General features: G+C 41.2%; 3 protein-coding genes across 4 annotated transcripts; all 3 read right to left on the minus strand.

The window, feature by feature from the left end:
• Positions 1 to 68: 68 nt before the first annotated feature.
• Positions 69 to 4,758, minus strand: LOC102708344 (polyadenylate-binding protein-interacting protein 7). Its single transcript, XM_006655822.2, has 6 exons — positions 4,402 to 4,758; positions 2,425 to 3,225; positions 1,781 to 2,162; positions 1,365 to 1,435; positions 744 to 868; positions 69 to 581 (listed from the first exon to the last, which is right to left on the minus strand). The coding sequence occupies exons 2-6, from the start codon at positions 3,154 to 3,156 to the stop codon at positions 299 to 301; spliced, it is 1,593 nt and encodes a 530-aa protein (XP_006655885.1). The 5' UTR covers positions 3,157 to 3,225; positions 4,402 to 4,758; the 3' UTR covers positions 69 to 298.
• A 2,506-nt stretch (positions 4,759 to 7,264) lies between these two features.
• LOC121054738 lies at positions 7,265 to 8,246 on the minus strand. The gene has a single exon (XM_040525253.1). It carries the CDS (start codon positions 8,031 to 8,033, stop codon positions 7,677 to 7,679), a length of 357 nt encoding a protein of 118 aa, XP_040381187.1. The 5' UTR covers positions 8,034 to 8,246; the 3' UTR covers positions 7,265 to 7,676.
• A 10,413-nt stretch (positions 8,247 to 18,659) lies between these two features.
• LOC102708625 (phosphopantothenoylcysteine decarboxylase) lies at positions 18,660 to 21,442 on the minus strand. 2 transcript variants are annotated; one of them, XM_006655824.3, is made up of 3 exons: positions 21,145 to 21,442; positions 20,177 to 20,531; positions 18,660 to 20,055 (listed from the first exon to the last, which is right to left on the minus strand). In XM_006655824.3, the coding sequence occupies exons 2-3, from the start codon at positions 20,513 to 20,515 to the stop codon at positions 19,732 to 19,734; spliced, it is 663 nt and encodes a 220-aa protein (XP_006655887.1). In that variant the 5' UTR covers positions 20,516 to 20,531; positions 21,145 to 21,442; the 3' UTR covers positions 18,660 to 19,731. The 2 variants fall into 2 exon arrangements, with proteins under 2 accessions (XP_006655887.1, XP_006655886.1); XM_006655823.3 differs by having other exon boundaries at positions 21,187 to 21,441.
• Between the last annotated feature and the right edge of the window lie 1,283 nt (positions 21,443 to 22,725).

The following is a 22,725-nucleotide window of genomic DNA, read 5'->3' on the forward strand; positions in this document are numbered from 1 at the left end:
CCAAATTCACAATCCACCTTGGGGCACCTCAAGCATAACAACGTTAAGCATGCAACAAGAACAAAACAGATAGGAATGGAATGTGAATTGAATGAAGCTATGTATAATTTTACACTGTATTCTGTTGTCAGGCTATTCTCCTGCTGCCTCTTTTAATATACAACTACAAGAAAATTACAGTGCTCCAAACAGCAGCCACCTTTTTTACGTTTTTTTCTTCCCTACATCTCTTTCTCCCTTTTTTTTTTTGTCTTGCTTCATTTTTTTCTTCTTCTTCGTGGTGCTGACCTAAGAGATGTTAGAACACCACAACACGGAGCAAGCCAGGTTGAGCCTGCGTGTAGTGGAGGCCTTCCTCCAGGAGGAACTGCTCGACGGCGATGGGCAGCCTTGCGGTGCGAGAGCCCTTGGTGTGGTGGCCTGTTCCGACGCATACCATGACATGCATCCTCTCACCTGTAGCCCTCGCGGTGCTCTTCAGAGCACCCAGCTCGACCTTCAGTATATGGATTGCTTCGTTCACATGGAGACCGTGTAGATCGATTAGACGGTCGCTGCCACGGTTGGAAGAAGCAGGGTTCCTGAGAAACATTGTAACAAAACACACGATAAATTAACTCTGCTTGTGATATATTCGAAAACAGTATGAGGAACAGCGGTCAGTCAGGTGGATAAAGCATAAACTGGCATGAAAAGGATTCCATCCTTCAAGCGCAGAAAGAACAAGGAAACCGTTAGGCAACCTCTGTCGATAAATAGCTTCTCTAGCTTTCTCATGAGCTGCTTTCATTTGTGCATTGTATGTCTGTCCCTTCATGCTCAATTCCTTGGCTAGAGCCTTGTTGCCTATCAAGTAAGCCTGCTTAGCCTGTCATGTAGATTTTTCTGTAAATACTTCAGCAACTATAAGATGCCAAACCTAAAAAATAGGTTTGACATATATTATATATAATCGATAGAATTCACTCACAAGCAAACGAGTACACCTTAATAAATGTTAGTGATGTGGTGGAAGACATGATAACAGCCACAGATCAATTTTCTTACTCAAAATAACTAATAAAAGGAAGAGTAGACTATACAAGACTAAATAGCATGTGAACATCAATATTTGGCGATAACAATTGTGTAAAATAAATGATTAATACAAAATATGCCAGGGGTTAAATTTTAATGATGGATATAACATATTACATATTGCTCTTGGGGTGGTACAATAAAAAAGGATACACGATGCTGAATGGCAATATACAATCCAATGCACAGCATGCACAGTTAGGTTGTATATACGTGGCACATTTCACTTATACACCCATGGATGCATATAGGTAGATGCACCTGAGGCCACAATTGAGGATGCTTACCTGCTCAAAACATGCATTTCGGATGCGGGCAAAATCACGAGCTTCTTCCCTTGATTCTGAGTACATATTTGCTGTTGGTTTACATATAAAAACATAAAGTGATCAGTCTATAGATGGAACAGACCTTAGGTAAAAGGAACAAAAAGAGACAGTGCATCCTCTACTTCTGATTTTATGGTAATTCCCAGAAACTTCAAATCACTTCAAGTTTACTGCCTACCAAGTTTTCACTAATAATTAGCTCTACATATTTCAATGATCTAGTTTTAAAAATACTACAAATGCATAAAATGTAAAGAAAGAGTTGGAATATATTAAACTTCCTAATTATGAAAGAGAAGTCTATAAAATCATCAAACATACAGGAAGGAAACGATGAAATTCACACAAATAACCTATATAGACATGACTATTACCTACTGCATCACCAGTTTCGAGCCATGGAGCAGAACGCGCACTGCTAACACTTTGAAACTTGTTTCCAGAAGATGTTTTAGTGGCAGAACTGTACTGCTTGGGTACAGAAACAGTTGAAACACCATTACCATATTCAGGACCTTTCTTGTACTTCCAATGGCCAGAATTTTGTGATGCAAGTTTGCGAACAGCTGAAACAAAATCACCAGTACCACTAGATACAGAGGGTGAGCTGCGTCCACTGAAGATGCTTAAAATATCTGCATTGCCTTTGGAAAACCCATTTTGGTCTTCAACTGTTGGCAGGGCAGGGAAGTCCCCTGTGCTAAAGTTTGGTGTCCTGGGGGTCAGAGTTGGATTGGAGGTAGGATCAACTTGCATCTGAAACACAGGAAAATGATATCACTAATCAAAATGTCAATGCTACTAAACAGCTAATGTAAGAAACTGCTAAAAATGCTAATGCCCACAAAAGATCAAGCTGGTTGGCATGACAGTGAAAAGCAAGTGCAAGCAGTCATTACTGCCTTCCTAACAATCTCTACCAAATAAATGTGATAGGGCTAGCAATTTTGAGCAATATTCTGGGTGGATATGAAGTAGCATCGATTTGTGTGCTAGTTTCACTGATGGAAGGGATTACCTCTAGCTGGGCGAGGATCTCAATAGTATGGTTGAAGTCACATCCATTAGCATAGTAGAGCTCCGCAAGGCTCTCTGCTGAAAATCCAGGAAATTGGGAAGCTAAATACTCTAGGGGGTCAAGATCTGTTGCCGCAGCATATTCGCTAGAAAAACTATCAGAAAAACCTGCTGCGCTTTCAGAATCATAATGAAGGCCCTGATTTCCATTAGAAAAATGGAGATCCCCTACAAAACTTTGCTCCCAGTTGCTTGAACCCATAGTTGGAAATGGTGCTTGTGAATTATCTTCATAAAGTAAACTGGTATGCCCCAGTTCCAGACTCTTGTTAGCTTGAGAAGATAGATCATGTTCTCTTGAAAAGCGGCTAGCTGTTGTACCATAGAAAGGGGGTGCATTCAAGGATAATCCAGCAAGAGACAATTCTTCAGGTTCTTGTTCAATTTTCTCAAAACTAAAGTCTGGAATAATGTCATCAGGAAGCTGCTTACGCCAAAACTGATGTGCCTCATCATCCGAGTTATTTGATTTTGATGACTCGGACCTATCTAGGATAGTTTTCCCAGAACTCCTAAGATCTGTCTTACTTACATCTGAAACTGTGGTAGTCTCAAAAGATGGTCTAATGCATGAAGGTACAAACTCTGCTGCATTGGGATTCAATGCTGTTACTTTATTTGGCAACATTGACCTTGTATCTCCATTAGAAACAACTTTATTGAGTGAACTCATTGTTTAATAGAAATTACATGTGATGTTACATGTACAAGGGGAAATTTGCAGCAAAGATTTACCCAAGCCCTGCAAAGATAGCAACAATGAGGATTAGAATGAACATGTGGCCTATATCATTGTTAGTAAAGTAGTATTTTATATGAACAGTGTAATTGAACAGTATATCGCTGCCATATCATTAAGAAATGGGTATTTGTTAATCAACAAGATAATATACCAGAGTCAAGTCATTTTTATCACAATCAACAAGATTAATAGTGTTGTGGGAAATTGCATTTCATGCCTATTATGAATTACCGAAAACAAATAAACCAACTACCATAACAGCAGCTAGTCACTATTATTAGGACAATATTTATATTTAGAACAGAACAGTTTAATTACTTCATAGTAAATCCATAAGTTAAAGATGCTGCATCATACAAAAGCAAATCACACAGGGGGTTCAAGATATAGCAATATTATGTAAGGCTGGATAAATGGACAAGGAATCAGCTATACAAGTTCTTCAAAGTAAATAAATAAATAAATAAAATAGGGTGTTGCTTATCACAGCGTCGACATTAATAAAATTCTTTTTCTGTTTTTGTTTTTACCACTACCAGGGAGAGATACCACTATCAATGTGAGTGTTACTGGTACTAGAAATTTCCACATTTACAGAAGACAAAAAAAAAGAACAAACTTAATGTTTTGCTCCCAGTTTCCACAAAAATAGCATGACTCTTCCTAGTTACTCGTATAGCTGCCGTTGCAAAAGAAGCAAGTTTCTGACAAATTATCAGTTTGCACCTCCACAAATTCATCTATGAGAGGCTCAACATCTCCTACTACTTCATTGTTACAATCTGACACACAGTTTCTCTCGCCCAAACTTACCGAAACCATCAAATCCACAAGGAAAAAAAACAAATAAACAAATAAATTTGGGGAAGGAAGGAGAAGATGCCCTCAAAAGCCTACGCAACTCCTGCTCTAACAAAAAAGGGGGAAGATTGTACAGGCGAAAGAGGCAAAAGAGCAACAGAAAGAAGAGCAAACAGTTACCCCTGCTTTAATCTCCTTCTAGCACACGCTACAGCACGCCCCTCTCCCCGGGCTCCCCGGCCGGTGACGAGGTGTCAAAAAAATCACACCCTTTTTTTTCTCCCAAACGGGGCCGCAAAATCAACGAAACCAATCGAGATCTCGCCCAGATCTATCCGGAACACGGCGAGCCAACGCCAGATCTGGAGTCGGTACCTTTCCGCCGGTCGATGAGCTGATAGTGGTATATCGTTGGCGACCGGCCCATGGGGCGGCGTCCCCCCGCCGACGGAAGATAAAGGACGGCCCCCCCCCTCCCCGCGGCGGTGCCTTCGGATTCACCGCCAACGCGAAAAGGAGTCGGCCCGGCCGGCCCTGGTCGCTCCGGAAAGGAAGGGGAGTCGGGGTCGGAGTCGGAGTCCGGAGACAGAAAAGGGTTCGCCTTTTTGGGGGGTGGGCGGAGACGGTGAGGTGAGGCGGGGCGTCTCGGCCGTGGAAAGGAGAGGCGACGAGGGGAGGAGGGAGGAGGGAGGAGGAGGAGGAGGAGGAGAGGTTGGTGTGGATGGGATAGGGGTGGTGGTGGTGGATGGGTGAGGCGAGGCGAGGCGAGGCGAGGCGAGGGATGGTGGAGTTTGACCCGTCGCGGCGGGGGCGGTGGGGCCCGGGGGGTGGTGGTGGCGTGGAGGGGGGGAAGCTGGTGGGTGGTGGTGGTGGCGGCCGCCTCGGGATCGGGGGCCCGGCCGCGCGCGCGGCGCTGCCGCCTGACGTGACGTGCCTGCGCCGTGCGAATATGCGGGCGGGCGATGCTGGCCGGAGAAGAGCGAGCCAGGAAATCTCTAGAACTATGGGTGGCTCCGCTCCGTCCCTTGCTGGGCTGGCTGCTCCGGCTTTGCTTCCGGCTCTGTTGGACCAATAGCTGATGATGATGATGCAGGCCTAGGCCTTGGCTAGCTTGGTCCTCTTTGCTGCTACTACTACTTTCTGTTTTTCTTTTATGGCCTCTTCTCCTTTGAAAGATTTCCGAGGAGCTGAACTATTTTCTCTAAAATTTTCATAAAATTTCTATGTTCCGAGGAGGGTCTTACCCATTTTCATTTTCTTTTACTCATTTCTGCAAGAATCGTACACCCTCCATTTTCTTTACTATTGGACATTTACGTTTGGCAATTAGTCTTATTTAAAAATATATATAATTATTAATTATTTTATTATAATTTAGTTTTATTATAAAAAATTTAAGTGTGACTTATAATTTTGCATATTTATATATAAAAGCGTTGATTGAGACGAACAGTCAAACGTAGATCTAAAAGTGAGCGGTGATAAATAAAAAGCCTTAGGAGGTACTTACAGAATTAATTTTTATTCTAACATAAATTAATTTTAGCATGCTAACATTGGTTTATAAATCGAGAAAATGACATTCATCTAACAGACTAACACCCCTCATCTATCCACTACCAATACTACTTTTGGGTTGATGGGGTATTTGTCTAATTTATTTCAAAATATTTTCTTATTTTAAGTAATTATTGTATTGAAGTTGATGAAAGTAGAAAACAAATACGTTAGGATTAGATAAAGTGGGAACAAAAGCATTGGGATTTGATAGGGAATGTTAGTTAGGGATTGGTGTGATCGATCCGCAAGTAATCCGTGACCGGCTATAGTTGAACTAAATGAAATAGATTTCATTGATGATCGACCCGCGCCAATCTCTAATGATAGGGGTTTTTTTTGGCTTTTTGTGTTGGCATATGTGGGATGAGCGAAAATTAAAATTATTTTAGGATTAAATTAGTACCATATGAAATTTATTTTCAAAACAGCGGAAATACTGCTTTTAATGGTTTTATAATACGATAGCATCCCTCCACAATTGGGAGTAAAAAATACGGAGTATAAGCTGGAGTATGGATTGAAAGGTAAACAAAAGAGAGGTTGACCGATTAGATAATCCTATTCAAGGCGGAGAAAAATATTGCATGTCTATACCAATAATTTCATGTTTCTTATCTGGAGCGGTCCAACAAACAGTTTCTTGTCCTTTATTAGACGTCTCCCCAAATTGGTGTAACACATTTCCTATTTATTGTAAAAGTTGTTCTAATTTTGTGTCATTGATCTCTTGTTTCTTTTCCCAGTAACCTAAGTTTACATAGATAAACGTAGGACTAGATTACACACGAATGCTTTGCTTGCTTATTGCACGTATCTAAGCTCTCTCGTGGTTGTATAATTGTGGAACATTTGAAATAACATGTTTACGGGTTCTTAGTTCTTACTGCTCAAAGGCAAGGAGAATGATCGCTTGTTTTTCTTATGCTATCATTACTTGACCTGCATGAGAAGGCATTTTGGTTAGAGAATCTAATCAACTGACACTTTGCATCTTTTTATATCAATATCCTAGTGAAGTGCACTTGCGTTATAACGGGATAAACTGATGATAAAATTTTTACTTCGTAACCATTTTATCGAAGTGGTAGTCAAGATTTGCAAGGTGGTGAAAAACATTCCTAGCTCATGGATAAGAGAATTAATAGAAGATATATCACTCCACAAACATCTACGTTCAAAACTGATTTGTACATGTTATAAAAGACAAATATAACTACGATGGCAGAGGCGAAACCAAAAAAGTTAGAAGAGTAGGACTAAGTTAATATATTGTTAACTATTTTTTAAATTTATAGGGTAATTTTACATAATTTTAAAGGGGTTATAATCCTAGGCCTAGGGCAGCTGCCCTAGGCCTGGTTTCGCCCTGGTACGATTGTGCATATATTTATAGAGTGATATATCCTGTGTTAATTCGTCTTATCAAGCGACTACCAATGTTTTTCACCACCTTAGAAATCTGGACTACCACCTCAATAAAATGGTTCTGAGGAACGAAAATCCACTTCCAAGGTCACAGCATGCACGAGCATATCACACAAGAGCTCCCACTATTTGGTTAGAATTAGATAGACTCCAGAGCTCCAGATTTCCTCACGAATTTGCAATTTTTAATATTTTGTAGGGTGGTAATGAACAATGAAGCTACGCAGGGCGAGTATATCAAACAAGAGAACAATACATAAACATAGACTCTTATTAATCAACTATCATTACATACCCCCACACGAAAACATTGTACAAAGAAACCATAATGACTCTAATGCAAATGTTTTTACAAGATGCCTACAATATCCACATGAAGCCTTCACTAATGTACACAGTTGCAATGCTACACAAAGACCTCATGCTCGATCACACGGAGCTTGATCATACTCCTCTCTCGAGCAATCATGAATTGGGTCACAGATTATTATTATTGTTGTTCTTTGAGAGCCAATCTACACATGCTCCCATGTTTATTCTTCAAAATATTTAGTTTAATTCAATGATAACTCGCCATTAGCGAGCTTGATCAACACCCCAATCGTTGGCACCAGCAGCAAACCAGAGCAGCTGCTTCGAGAAGCTTCGCCGCCGGCGGCTGGTGATCAATCGTCCTGTCCGGACCCGGCGGCAACCTTGCGGCCCTGCGGCGGCGCGGCGGGGGACGCCGGCGGCGAGTCGAGGCAGCGGCGGAGCAGCCTCGCGACGGCGGCGACGAGGTCGTCCTCCGCGGGCCTCGCGGGCGCCCGCGGCGCGGCGCGCGCGAACGCGACGTGGCGGTCGAGCGCCTCCGCCGTGGTGATCTCCCCGGCTCCCGCGCGGCGGATCTCGTCGCCTACCGCCTCCGCGCAGAGGCCGCAGATCCACCGGCCCAGGTACTCCTCCCGCACCGCCGCGATGTACCGCGGCGTGCACTCCTCCGTGAACCCGCAACACTCGCACCTCGCCGCCTCCACCTCCATGGCAAGCAGACCTCTTAATTACCGCTCCTTCTCCCAGACGGCGTAGGCGGGGACGGTGGCGCTCTGCGCCGTGCGGTGCTCGTCGGTCCGGACGGTGGCTACGGCGGCAGCGATGACGGTGTCGGCGGCGGGTGAGGCCGGTGTCATCGCAGGCGATCGACGTCTCGCTTCGTCGCGCTTTCCGCTCTAATCTTCCTCGCTGCTGCGCCCTCTCCACCGAAACGTGTGGTCTCCAAGTGGTATTTATCCACAAACGCCGTGGAGCACGTGGGCCCCACACGGGGAACGGTCGGGGGCTCCCCGTTAGACAGAGACACGTGGGACCACACTTCCGTCGACCCACCTGTCAGTCACTGTGGGCGCAGCAGGGCAGGTCCGTGTGCGAGTTGGAGTGTGCAACAGGGACGGGGGCGTGAAAGGGAGGCCCACGTCAGGGGGCCGCTGAGCTGGAGAGGTCCCCACCCTTTTCAATGTGTGGACTTGACAGCTGGCGACCGGAGGTGGGGCTGGCACCGAGGAGGACGGGAGCGGCGGCTGCCACGTCACCACCCGACTGCTAGGACTTGCATATGCTTTTCCTGGTAAGAAAAAATAATATTTTAATCTTAACTTTCTAGATGAATTTGAGATTTTTTAGCAAAAGTTTATTTGTCGGTCTTTGTTTTTATCGATAAAAAGTGCATATAAATTTTTTATTTATAACTTGTTTTTATATGAATATACTGTTTTTTTTTAAAAAAAACCAAACAATAGGGGCCTTGTGCTCTTTCTCCGCTAGGTAGATTGGGTGCGGGTTCGGATACCGTCTCGTTGTCTGGGTGCGGGTTCGGATACCGTCTCGTTGTCGTTGGTCCATTTCGTCATTTTCACGCGCCCTATTCATCGTTTTCGTGGTTTCAACTTAAGAAAAAAAATGTTCTCAAGAAAAAACTTAAGAAAAAAAATGGAAGAGAATGATTTGTTGCGTGCTACGGCTCTTTTTTTTTTGTCTTTTGTTGATGCCTCCAATCATAAAACTACTAATAATAAAACGCATCTTAACCAGACAAGGAAAAAAGGTTTTGTGGTCACGCTAGAAAATGAAATGCACATGATTACCAACATTATTGTCTTGCTACCAGACAAAAGGCGACTGACCGGTTCTATCTCTTAATTGTTTTCCAGTTGATTTTTGGTACATCTTGGTAACAAACTCTCAACTTCCCAGGGACCAGAATAAATTCTCTGCAAAGTCCAATTTATATGATGGCAAAAATAACAAAAAGAACCCATCACGGGTCATCTTTAGGATGTTTTTTTAAAAAAAATACATACGATATATTTACAAATAAAAAATAATTTACATAGAAAATTTTTATATATGTGTTTATAATGACTTAAAAATTAATGCTAAAAAATAAACTTCAATAAAAAAACTCAAAGTCAACTCCAAATATAAGATTAAAAATTCAAATTTTGGATTATAACCTAAAAACAAAGCAAAAAAAGACCATGTATACATGACTGCATTAATTCTCATTACTAAGAAGAGAACACAAAGGATGTATTATATTCTTTTACATAACTTATTCTCAGATTTTTTTTCTTAGCTCTTACATGCATGTTTCGCCAATTTTTAAATGGTATATTTTTTTAAAAAAATTTATACAAGTTTAGTATCTTACTTTTCTCCATAGTAGTTTTTTAACTTTATAGCAGTTAATTTTATTGTTTATACCGTTAAATCGATATAAAAAACTAGGATATTCTTTTTATCTTTTATCACCAAAAGAACACTATCAAGATCATGAGCTGCACGACATCCATCCTTCATGGTACAGATCAACCAGTGAGCAATGTACATGAAACATGGCACGTACTCGCCGAAAGAAAAAAGAGAAATGAATGGCATTCATGGGATCGAGAAGAAAGAGAGCATGACGAATCGAGACGTTGATAGGTTCATGTGAAGAAATAAAAGACACTGATCATCACATACCGGTGACTAGGTGACAAAAAAAAAACAGAGGGACAACCCACCAGATGAGTCCATCGATGCACAGAGATGCTCCGGCCATGTGGCGCAGACAGAATAGTCATCCATCATGGTTACACGCTAACACACGTACCATGATCGATCAGTGCACTTACATTGCACATATATGTACTTATGTACTATGCCACTCGATCTCCAGGAAAGAACAAAACATCACAGAAATTTTTGTTTAGTTCCTAAAATTTTTTTCTAAAAACATTACATCAAATCTTTGGACACCTAAATAAAGCATTAAACATAGATAAAAAAACTAATTGCACAGTTACGGAAGAAATCTTGAGTCGAATCTTTTGAGCCTAATTAGAAAGTGATTAGCCATAAGTGCTACAGTACCAACATGTGCTAATGACGGATTAATTAGGCTTAAAAAATTCGTCTCGCGGTTTCCAACCGGAATCTGAAATTTGTTTTGTAATTAGACTACGTTTAATACTTTAAATATGTATCCGAAAACTTGATGTGATATTTTTTTTAAAATTTTTTGCAAACTAAACACCACCAAAATATATGCAATGATAGGGGCCATAGGGCAGTAGATATCATAATATTTCTGCTTTTTAAGTACGCTAGAGGGATGAGTGGGTTCGGTCCCGTTGATAATTCTTATCGTTTGACAACAACACGGTATTGTAAACTTATTCTTAGTATAATTTTCTATTTAAAAAATAAAAAGTAAACAAATATTTACTTCTATTAAAGTATTCTTTATAATTTATTTACACATGTTATCCTAGTTGTTTCAAAATAAATATTTTCAATGTTATTAATAGTCAAAATTTTAAAATTTAATAGTACCCTTATTTAAAATGACAAGAATAATAAAACTCAATAATAATAAAACTGAATGTAGTAAAATGTTTGCCATTCTACGAGAGAAGATGTCACGAGAAATACTAAACATGTTTCATGCATAACAATAAATATTTACATGCCCTATAGATATATATTATAGTTTTCTCTTCCTTCTCGCTGGGTATGAGTGAGTTTTCCACCTGTTATCATGCTAACCTAGCTAATCATCAAAATAATGATAAAAGAGTAGTAATGCTAGTGAATTTTGTTTAGAATTAAAGACACTCCATCTGTTTCACAATATAAGGCTTTATAGTCTTTTCTAGATTCACGTGAATGCTAATGAATCTAGACATATATATAAATTGTATAAATTTATCAACTAATGAATTCAGACAAATCTAGAAAGCCTTACAATATGAAACGAAGGTACTACCTTTGAAACTTTATCTTTCCGATGGTTTACAGTGATTAACCACACACTTATTGTTAGGAACACGGTAACCTTATTTAGATGTAATTAAAACGCTGGCTAGGATTGAGGGTTTTCTCTTTTACAGTATCACTCGTCAGTGTAACATTTGAGAACCAACATTACAGCATTATTTATTCAAAATCGGCACATGCAGTGTGTCCGACGGAGTGACGGACAATAGGACATCCAAGTTTTCTGATGCACTCTTGTAGCGCTGCACGTACTTAGGAAAAAAAATGTTCTCTCTCTCTCTCTCTTTTTTTTTTTTTTGCAACCACACGGACGGACGCGTGGAATCGACCGAGCGAGCGCGTCGCGTCTCGCTGTGCGTTTGGAAGGTTTCGCCTGCAAGAGGACAGGGCGGGCTCACATGAAGATCACGATCGATCCGGAGATCTGTTCTGTTCTGTACATAAAGCTCAACTTCTGTACCAAGTGTAGCCAGTCCTCCTCCTCTCTATTAGGGCACCACCAATATATATTTTTTTAAGGCACCACCAATATATATTTTCTTAGGTGGTGTTTGTTTGGAGGAAGATTAGTCTCTTGTCACATCGAATATTTAAAAACTTATTATAAATAGTAAACGTAGACTATTAATAAAATCCATCCATAATCTTGGACTAATTCGCGAGACGAATCTAATGAGCCTAATTAATCCATGATTAGCATATGTGATGCTACAGTAAACAGGCTTAAAAAATTCATCTCGTAGATTAGCTCTCATTTATAAAATTAGTTTTCTTATTAGTCTATGTTTAATACTTTAAATTAGTGTCCAAGCATCCGATTTAACATGGGGCTGAAAAGTTTAGCTCCATCTAAACGAACCCCTTAGTAACGTATAAGTCTGGACACATCATAATGTCCATCATAAGATTCTAAGTTAGGTAAATATACTTCAATGTTTAGACCTATATAACTCATACTAAGATGTGTCTCACTATATTAGAAAAATGGTATCTTCCTCAAATTTTTCTAACATGGGCCAATGAACCAACCAAATGCTTAACTAAAATTATTTTTTAACCTTAGCAGTAGTTGCCTAAATAAGCAACAGGTATTTAGAATTTCTAGCATAGCACCGATGTTCTAATGTATAGCACATCTTTCTCTAGTTTCTCTTCTCTATGTGCACCTCCTCAGCAATAACATTGGAGTTGTCCTTAGGCCTCACAATGTAAGGCATTTAGACGGAGTTGTTTCGACTGCCACACAGACTATACTGCATCTTCTCTTCCACAGCGTAAAGTGGCTTAAGAAGTGTCTTTCATTTATATATCACCTCTTGCAATTTTATATTTTAGTTCTTATATTTTTTTCTAATTCATTTAGTAGCAAGTATTTGACACCAAATATCTCCGAGGTAAAAAATAATGTCCTCCATCTCTCTCCTCACTCTCTCATCTCTCTCAAACCAGCTCTAGGCAGCGGCGACCGGATCCAAGGCGGCTGGCTGCAGTGGCGGTGGGCTCGGGACGGCGGCGGGTGGCCTTGGAGTTTGGGGCTCGGGGTGAGCGGCGTCGCCGAAGCTTGAGGCGGAGTTGAGGACGAGGCACCTTGTCCTAACGAAGTCACGCGTTTTTCTTTTGGACGTGGGCGGCTTTGCAAAGATGCTCACTTTTGAGCCATGTTGGATGGATGCTGAGCTGTTTCATGGAGCCACTCGACACGTAGACCCACTGTTAAAGCCCTTCCACTTAACACAAAATACATTGTTTCCAAAAAAACAGAAAAAAACATACGATTTCTTTAAACAAGTCTTTTCTTTTCTCCTCATCAGAATCGTTAATTATACAAGTATTTTGCTATACATATGTATATTACTGTAAAATAAAAGGCGTACAGAGTAAAATAATCTAAAAAAAAAGTTCATTAAGTATATTCGATGACTCAACTTAAACTTTGCTCTTAAAGTTAAATTCAGGAGTTAAAATCGAATCAAACGTGACCTAACCTTGATCGCTATAGATCGATCGATCATCCAAGAGATCGGCGCGGCGTTAATGGCAGCCCACATGGAAACGTTACGTACTTACTCCGTACGTTTTTGGCACCTTGCAACGTACATGTTTCCCGAACTGTTAAACGGTATATTTTTTAAAAAAATTCTATAAAAAAGTTGTTAAAAAAATCATATTAATCTATTTTATATTTTTTTAATAATTAATAATTAATTAATCATGTATTAATGTATTATTACGTTTTTTGTGTCAGGTAAGTTAACTTACCCATACTGTAAACGAACGCGGCCTTAGTTGTTGAAATGAAAATTTTTACGTGTCACATCAGACATTTGACCGGATGTCAGAAGTAGTTTTCAGACAAGAATGAAAAAACGAATTTTACGGCTGGCATGGAAACCGCGAGACGAATCTTTTGAGACTAATTAATCCGTCATTAGCGCATATAGGTTACTGTAATACTTATGGCTAATCATGTACTAATTAGGCTCAAAAGATTCGTCTCACGATTTCTCACGTGACTATGCAATTAGTTTTTTGTTTTATCTATGTTTAATACTCTATTTAGGTGTCCAAATATTTGATGCGATGTTTTTGGATGAAAATTTTTGGGAACTAAACAGGGCCTGAATTTATGTACAAACAGATCCGAAAAAATTCTATGAAATTCACGCTTTTGAAAAGATAGCAAATGGACCAAATTTTGTCCACCGACGAAGCCAGCCCCGGCTACCCTGTGCAGTTGCCTAGCTCAACCATGCGTGTTAATTGGCACCGATGACATGTTATAATTAGTTTTTTTTCCTATATCGGTGGCAAGATAACCGTAAGAATGTGGTTATGATACCGTCTAGTATATTGTCACCCTGAGTTTTACCCTAGCTAAAACTCAATAAAATAATACATTAAAAATAATTTATTTAATTAAAGTTCAGGAGAAAAGAAGTGTAAATTAATTTAATTTAATTGGAAGCTTTTCGGACATTCTAAAATGTGCCAAAAGCATTTTAAATTATTAACAAGATTTATATTTGAATTTCAGAGAATAAAATTTGCTCTAACAAACTTAATAAAAATCGACAAAATCGGAGGCAATTTCCCTCCTTCCTTTTTCTTCTTTTTCCCTTCTCTTTTTCCCTTTTTCTTATTTCTTTTCCCCTTATTTTTTTTTCCTTCCTGACCGAGCTCCTCTGCCTCTCCCCCATGTGCACTATCTCCTCCTCCTCTCCTGGCCATGAGCAGCCCACCACCTCCTCTCTCACAGTAAAACTAACTTCAATTAATTAGGACTCTTAGTTTTATCCCTTTGACACCTTATCTATTTCCTTTTAATAGGAGATGGGTAACTAGATTTATCTCTAGCTCCCCCTATAAATACCCCCTAGAGCCTTGTTTCTTTTCCCCGTCTCCCTCTCCCGTGCTCCTCCAGCCGCCCCTCTCCTAGCAACAAGCAGCGCTGCTGTTCCCATTCGTAGCACGTCGCCGCCGGTTTTTCTCCACCAAATTTCAGGTTCGCATATATTTTATTCTTGCGAATCAATCTAAATTAATCTACCGTTTAATTTTTTAGGTTTCCTAGCCGAACAGCGAGGAACAGCAGCAATCCGTCGTTGATCTCTCCACCAAATCTCAGGTTCGCGTACGTTTTACTCATGCGAATCAATCTATCATTAATCTAATGTGTAATTGCTTAGGTTTTCCAATCTAATAGCTAGCGTGAGATTGATCTACGGTGCAGAATTCAATTTCGTACGTGTAGATTGATTTTACGTTAAAGCCGTTTAGTTTCTAGTTTAGCGAGTCGTTAAATCTCAATTTAACGGGTCGTTAATTCCCGTCGTTGTTTCGCTAACAGTGCACGGTTTCGCGTTTCGGATCTAATTCGTCGTGCGAATCTATATTCGTGCACGTTTTAGTTCTGTTTTGTGAGTACATGTGTTGTTCGTGATTTCCCGAGTCGCGGCCCAACTAACGCTCGAAGTCCATATCACCTCCCTCGGCCCATCTCCTTCCTCTCCTCCCTTCCCTCCCGCTGGGCCAGCCCAGAAGCCGTAGCCCACTGGCGCCCCAGAGTCCGGTTCACCGCCTCCTCCCGGCGACCGAGAAGTGGGGCTCACCTGTTGGAGGCGTCTCCCTCCTCTGTCCGTCTGCTCGCGCGCGCTAGCCACGCCGCGCGTCGATCTCGCCGCCGCCATGGCCGTGTGCCGCTCGGCCGCCGCCCTTCGCGTCCTCCCCGCATCCGTCTCGCTGTGCCGCCTCGCCGTGGCTATCGCCACCGCGTCGCGCTCCGCTAGCCGCGCCGCCCTCGCTCCCACGCCCCGTCGCCTTCCTCCGGCCGCACTGCGCCCCACCGTGCCTCGCGCCACTGCGCTGGTCGAGCCTGTCGCCCGACCGACTAGCCGTGTCGCTGTCCTGCTCCCCGTGTCGCGCCGCGCCAGCGCCCACGCCATCGGCCTTGCCACCACGCCGTCGAGCCACGATGCTGTGCCGCCTTGTCGTCCAGTCGCCGCGTCAGTCGTGCACGCCGCCTGCTTCTGCGCTGCCACCGCTCGTGCCTCGCCGTCGCCAGCCACGCACTCGTCTGCCCGCGCCACGCTCGCCCGCCGCGCCCTCACGCTCTGTGCCGCAGCCGCGCTGCGCGTCGGTCTCGCCGTCGCCGTGGCCGGGCATGCGCCGCCGCCACGCCACTGGCCGCGCTGCGCCGTGCCACCGCACCACCGCCGCCAGCTGCTCGCCGGGCCGGCCGCACCCGTCGAGCCGCACCGCCTCGCCGAGCCGCCGTGCCTCGCCTCTGCCTCGTCGCTCGGACCTTTTTAATAAATAAAAATTAATGTTTGTTTTGTTTTTCTTAGTTTTGCTCAATAATCATCTGGTTACTGGTCTTAACGTTGGGAGGGGTAACCTCTTACCCTTGATAGGGAATAAGGAAAAACCTGTCGTTTATAATTGGTTTTGTCTAAAAATATTATTTTGAGATTTTTTTCTCAAATTTTATATGCACGCTTCCCAAATTGTTAAAATATATATATTTTAAATATATATATATATATATAAGTTTATTATCACACATTTCTATGTTAAAATTTAACTTTTTATTAGTCATTTCCATCATTTGTACCATTAATAACTATAAAAAATTTAGATAATCTTTTATCAACAAATTCCTTTCTTTAGATTATTGTTTGCTCTCTTTTTTTTCAGTTATTTGATTCCTAAATTGATAAACGATGTATTTTTTTTAAAAAAATTCTATATTGAAATTCATCCGTTTATCTTTATAAAATAAAATTTTAACTTTATAGTTTATTTATATCATTAAATAACTATAAAATTAGATAACTTTTCATCTTTATACTTTACCAATAAAATAACGCGGAGTATGGAAAATATTCCGATCACCATTGCTCTGTCTCCTCTCGTACGTCCGTTATATATCTTCTATCTAGGACACTACCGTGCGTTTCAACTTGCAAGGACCGTGAGATGTGCATGAGAACCGAGAACGCCGTGATAACGATACAAAAATCTGACGATGATATGCAAATAAGTCTACCTTTTCAAAAACATAATCTCCAAGTCGGCCCACCAAAGATATACACTAATTAATCGTGACCCCGTCGTGACATGACGCGTAATGATCGATCAAATCAAAAGCAATTACTCAATTTTTTTTATTTAGCACTATTGAAGTCTACGATTATTCGTCTTATTTAAAAATATAATTATTATTTATTTTGTTATGATTTAATTTGATTATTATAAAATGATTTATAAGTTTACATATTTAAAAAAAATAAATAACATAAAATGTTAAATATTGATTAAAAATGTCCACGACTTCAAATAAAAATATTGGATAAAGTGCCGATAAGCCCTATTTAGTTCCCATAAAATTTCACCCAAAAACATCACATTGAATCTTTGAACACCTAAATAGAGTAATAAATATAGATAAAACGAAAAAGTAATTACACAATTACATGAGAAAACGTGAGACGAATCTTTTGAGCCTAATTAGTACGTGATTAGCCACAATTGCCACAGTAACTCACATGTACTAGTGACGAATTAATTAGGCTCAAAAAATTTGTCTCATTGTTTTTAGGATAGCCGTAAAATTCGTTTTTTCATTTAGTCATTTGTCTGATGTTACATTCAATTTTTTTTTATTTCGCGAACTAAAACACCCTGACTAGTGGTACCTACCTATCGTACTACCATCGTAGACCAGTAGTGTTGGCGAGTGCAGGAGACCAAGGTACGGGAGGGGTACCGAGTGCACGGCAAGACCTGTCTGCTTCGGTCGCTGTCGAGTTTACTCTGCCTGCTCCCCTTGTTTTTATCTGTGTTCGTCGTCGATTAATTGCCTGACGCCTACTCCCTTCGTCCCAAAAAAAATAACTTTTTAGTTTTTTTAAGTTAGTATTTGATCATATATTTTATTTCAAAATTTTTTAATTTTTTTTAAAAAATTAGTCACACGTAAAAAAAACTATTCATGTTTTATCGTCTAATAAAAATAAAATTATTAATCGTAATTTTTTTAATAAGACGAAAAGTTAAGCATTATATAAAAAATTAATTTATTTTAGAACGGAGGGAATACATGATGGCGTTTAGCATTGGAATCACATGGATGAAAGCTGTGGACAACAGAGCTAGCTCGCCCTGACGCTGAATCCGTTATCAGAACGAAGAAACATAAAAAAACACAAGATTTATTGTTTTAGTCTTGTTTCAGGAATTCTTTTTGAGATATGCGTCATTTCTTTGCCTGCTGTTTTTGATACTCACTAACAAGAAAAGTTAAGGAAATATATCAAATTATTCTAAAAAGCTTTAAAAATCAAAACATTTTGGATTATAATCTACATCAAAGCCAAGTTCAGCCAAATAGTACATATTTATCAACTGCATTAACCGTCACTTGATAACACTTGCAAAATCTTGTTGGTGGACATTGAGCTTTAAATAAAAAAAACAAAATTCCTCCTGAAGTTGACACCCGGACGCTTCCACAGTTCCACATTACAATGGATTCTAGAGTTCAAATTGCTCTTGAGTTCTTGCAAGGCCCCCCTTCTTTTTTGTGTGGTCAGAGAGCTGAAACCAACGGGGAATTAGGATGCGAGCTTTCTTAGACTTTGCAATACTTGTCCTAATCAAATCATCATCAACGAAATAAATTAATAGACCACATGGGTAGTGTAACAAATCACGTCGTTTTAGCTGCGTGAGACAGAGAAATGGGTGATTTGAACCCCCCCTTTTTTCATGTCCAATATAATCTCAGAAAGTTCTAACTGGCCATCTTTATTACTTTGAAGCCATGAAAGCACCAACGCAGTGAACTTCCACGATCTTAAAGATGACAAGTGTGGGGGAATTTTATGTTTTTTCTTGTTATATTTTCAATCAATTTGGCTGGAAGAACATAGATCAGTTCAGGACAAGCAGTCGCATGCAGTTCAACTTCAACACTACCGTGTTACTATTTCGACGTACGCCATGGCCAACCATATGCATGAGCTACATGCTGGTTGATACGAAATAAATAACTGTGTTTATGGCATTTTATGTGTTACTACTCTCACTGAACTTCACCATCCATACCATATTGGCAGAATTATCCAAAGGAGTCGGTTTTGAACAGTCGTCTTCCAATTGACTGATGAACTTTATCATCACCCTATCCTTTGGAGTACAGATGATGACTGACCATGAAACGCCACCTTCAGCTCTGCTTGTTGCCATCCCCAGCCGAATGCTTATCTGAACTTGGCATTATCTTCTTGCGTAGTCACCATTTTTTGCATTGACATGGCTTTGCCTGCCACATGTCATCTTCAGTTTGTTCCTGCACCTGCTAAGGTGCACAGCTTTTTATCTGCTTGAGGCGATCCATGCGACAAATCATCGGCCATCAACAAGACAGAAATGTGGATGGAAACAAAGGTTACAGGTAAGCCGTCATGTCCAAGCAAGGCGGCTGCGTAACCAAGCAGGAAAGTACAGCCATTGCACACCAGACAAGTTCACCTTCCACTGTACGTCATGCTGAAGAACACGCAAGGATGACAGAACAGCTTCCTGCATTTTTATCCCACCACGAGTCTTTGCAAACATTCGCAGCAAGATTTAGTGGTACAACATGAGAATATTCATCACTCATCAGCAGCTTAGCATTATGTCACTAAATTAGGAAAAGCAACATTAAAGTGCTGGACAGAAGAATTGTTGCCTTTCTCCAATCTCTCTGTCCTAACATATCACTAATACAACAGCTGGCGAAAAAAAGGTGCTACATTGGTCGATATAGACATCACTTGTCAACATTTCATTTTGCAACTATCACTGCTTAACACGACAGATATGAGCCATAGAGAAAACTAGGTTCTGAGCTTAAACTTGAACAGAAGAATTGTTGCCGTATCAGCTAGATGGGGGAATACTGCTGACAGGAACCACAAGTGAACTATTTGTATTAAGTGGCTGCCTCTTGCACGCAAGCCTGACAGTGCTATTGATCTCAGAAGGCTCAGCCATTGCACCATTACCATAATCACCACAAGCCAGCCTTTTGGTAATGGGAGGGACCAAAGATATACCTAACTGATTAATTGTCTCAAGATGGCGGTTGGTGAATGGGTTGTTCCACATGAAGGTGTTCATAGCAGGGGCAACAAATAGCGGTTTACTATAGTCCCATGCTCTCACTATGCATGTCAAGAGGTTGTCACATAAGCCACCAGCAATCTGAAAAACTAATTCTGTGTCACCTTTTGTATTGTACCAGGTAACAAAAACAAATTGCTGTTCTCAAACAGATTCAGGATCCAAAATCAAAATATATGGTTTACACCAGAAAAAAAAATACCTTAGCCAGGGAATTAGCTGATAATGGCGCAATCACCATCATATCTGCCCATTTTCGCAGTTCAATGTGTAAAACTTCATCCCCTATCTTCTTCCAGGTAGACCATTCATCATCATCAGTGTAAAGAATAATATCGCTAGGCAGCGATTTTCCATCAACAAAATGTAACGAAGCCTTGGTGGCCACGGCTCTGACTTCTGCCCACTCTGAGAAGCTACGGCAAAGGCTCTCAAATTTTATAGCAGCAACACTACCAGAGGCAGCAAGAAGGACCCGGGGTCTAATGGGTTGACAGAAATCCAGTGCCAAATTTTCCTGTACTGTCTCTGATGTAGCCATCAACCCAGTACCTCACCTGGACAACTTCATTGCATCAGAATTACTAGAATTAAAAGTATATGTGATAGTACACCGAAACATGATTCACAATGCAAATTTCCGGAATGGAATGGAAGATAATAGGGGTAGTATCATTTCACAGATTCCATATTATACCAAATAGCAACATACATCCTCTCTTTTTATGTCGCAGCTTCTCAAGTTCATGCTAAAAAGGCGAAGATAGTTGCAGAATGGTAAATGCATCAACAGACTGGCTCTGTTCCTAAATTGCAAGCATAGGTTGATTCAACAGGCTTAACTAAACCTCAGATAGTATACATTCCTATCGTTTTGCTAGCAGTGCCGGAATTGAGGCAGGCCATGGTTTCTCAGCTGAACCCCCAACTCTTTAGGAAGCAAACTGCTACCATTCCAACTGAGAAGGAGGCTGGCCGCGTCGCCCCCCTTGCTCCAACCCTGCTCCCTGGCCGTGCAAGCGAGGATCCCGCAAAGGGGAGGAGGACACGTCGAGGTAGGTAAGAATAGGAGGCCAGCCGCACACATCGCGCTGCCTGCTCGCCGGCCGCCGCCGGGGGGGGAGGGGGGGAGTGGGTAGGAAGGAAGACGGAAGAGGAGCGGAGACTAACCGAGAGATTCTGCGGAGGTCCAGGGAGGGAAGGGGGGCTCACCCACGGTGAAGATCCAAGGGGAGGAAAGGGAGACGGCCCGCGGAGAGGGGGAGAGGGGTCGCTCGGCACCGTACTCTCCGGTGGAGTTGTGGAGATCCGACAGCTTGCACACCGCGCCGGCCTGCCGCCCCACGCCGCCGCCTTCCTCCCGCGCCCACGCGCCCCTGCCAGCACTCAGCCGCCGCCCCGCCTTCCCCCTCCTGGCACCGCCGCCAGCTCCTGCCGCCTGTGAGAGAGAGAAGGAAGAGAAAGCAAGAGAAAGAAAAGAAAGAGAAGGAGAAGAAGAAGAAGAAAAAGGGCCGAACCCGGGAGAAGCAACAATAAGTCCATTGTAAACCACCAGTTTCCTTGGGCTGAAGCCCATTGTCAATGCCATATTTTCCCCCAAAGTCTAAAACACCTCCCTCGCTCTGTTCTGTCCAAACTCACCAATCTCATAAAAGTCCACAATACCTTCATTGTTTTAGAAGGAGAAAACGAACTCGGACGATGTGACCTGAGGTGTCGTTCGACGCAAAGTGGGCCACGATGGTCGGTTTTTGTGGCCGTGATGGCCACGTTTTGGGTTAGCAAACCGCGATGGTTGGACCCAGAGCCAAGATGATTCGTTAATCATGAGACTTGGCTAACATTTAACTTTTGAGAAAAAAGTGTGGGTTTTATGTTTTGAAACGTGAGAAAAAATAATAAAGGAAATGATGTTTATAATTATCTGAAACATATTTTATCTACTGGGGTTGTTGAAAAGCAACTCGTAGATGGATTGAGACAAGACCCTTCTTTCCGATGGGGAAATGTTTCAAAATGTTCATTTTGGTGTTTTCTGAAGATGGTTTGAAAACAAGTGATTTGCTAAATTAAACCCGAGCCCTCCTTTGCAACTTAGCATATGCATATTTCCATACCGCCATGTCACAATATGAGAAATGCAATTTGGTTCGATAAATATCGTGAACATTCAAAAAAAATGAAAGAGAAATAAAAAAAAATCATGGTGATATACCGCATAATCATGATATCTTGCAAAGCTCTGATTATCGATATCGTGAAAACTATCGTGATTATCGTCCACATGCCATGATTATCATTTTCACCAAAACCGCGACAATAATCGCTACCTGCCACACAGTTTGACACCCAAAACAACGACAATTTTATTCAGAAAATTTGAATTTAAATTTGTGCAGTTTTCACACTATTATCATCATGATTATCTCGGATAATTATGGTATCACCGACGCAAGGTTTCAGCTTATGAATCGATAAATGAAACCCTGATTCTCATAAGAATAGTCCGCTGGTAGAGGGGTGGTTGTATGGAAAAACTAATTTTTTTTCAGCCAGCTTATATTTCTTTTGTATTTTATACTAATAGCTACTAATTATCTTTACCAGAATTTAGGCTATTTGGAAGTTGAAAAATCTCAGGAGGATGAGGATCTGCAAGTGAAAATTGTACAGTACTTAGCTGTTAGAAGGCAGAAAAAACTGTACATACATGAGTACGAAACTACGAACTCTGAGACAAACCAAAGTTTA

This window comes from Oryza brachyantha, chromosome 6, assembly GCF_000231095.2.
Source record: "Oryza brachyantha chromosome 6, ObraRS2, whole genome shotgun sequence".
Taxonomy (NCBI): domain Eukaryota; kingdom Viridiplantae; phylum Streptophyta; class Magnoliopsida; order Poales; family Poaceae; genus Oryza; species Oryza brachyantha.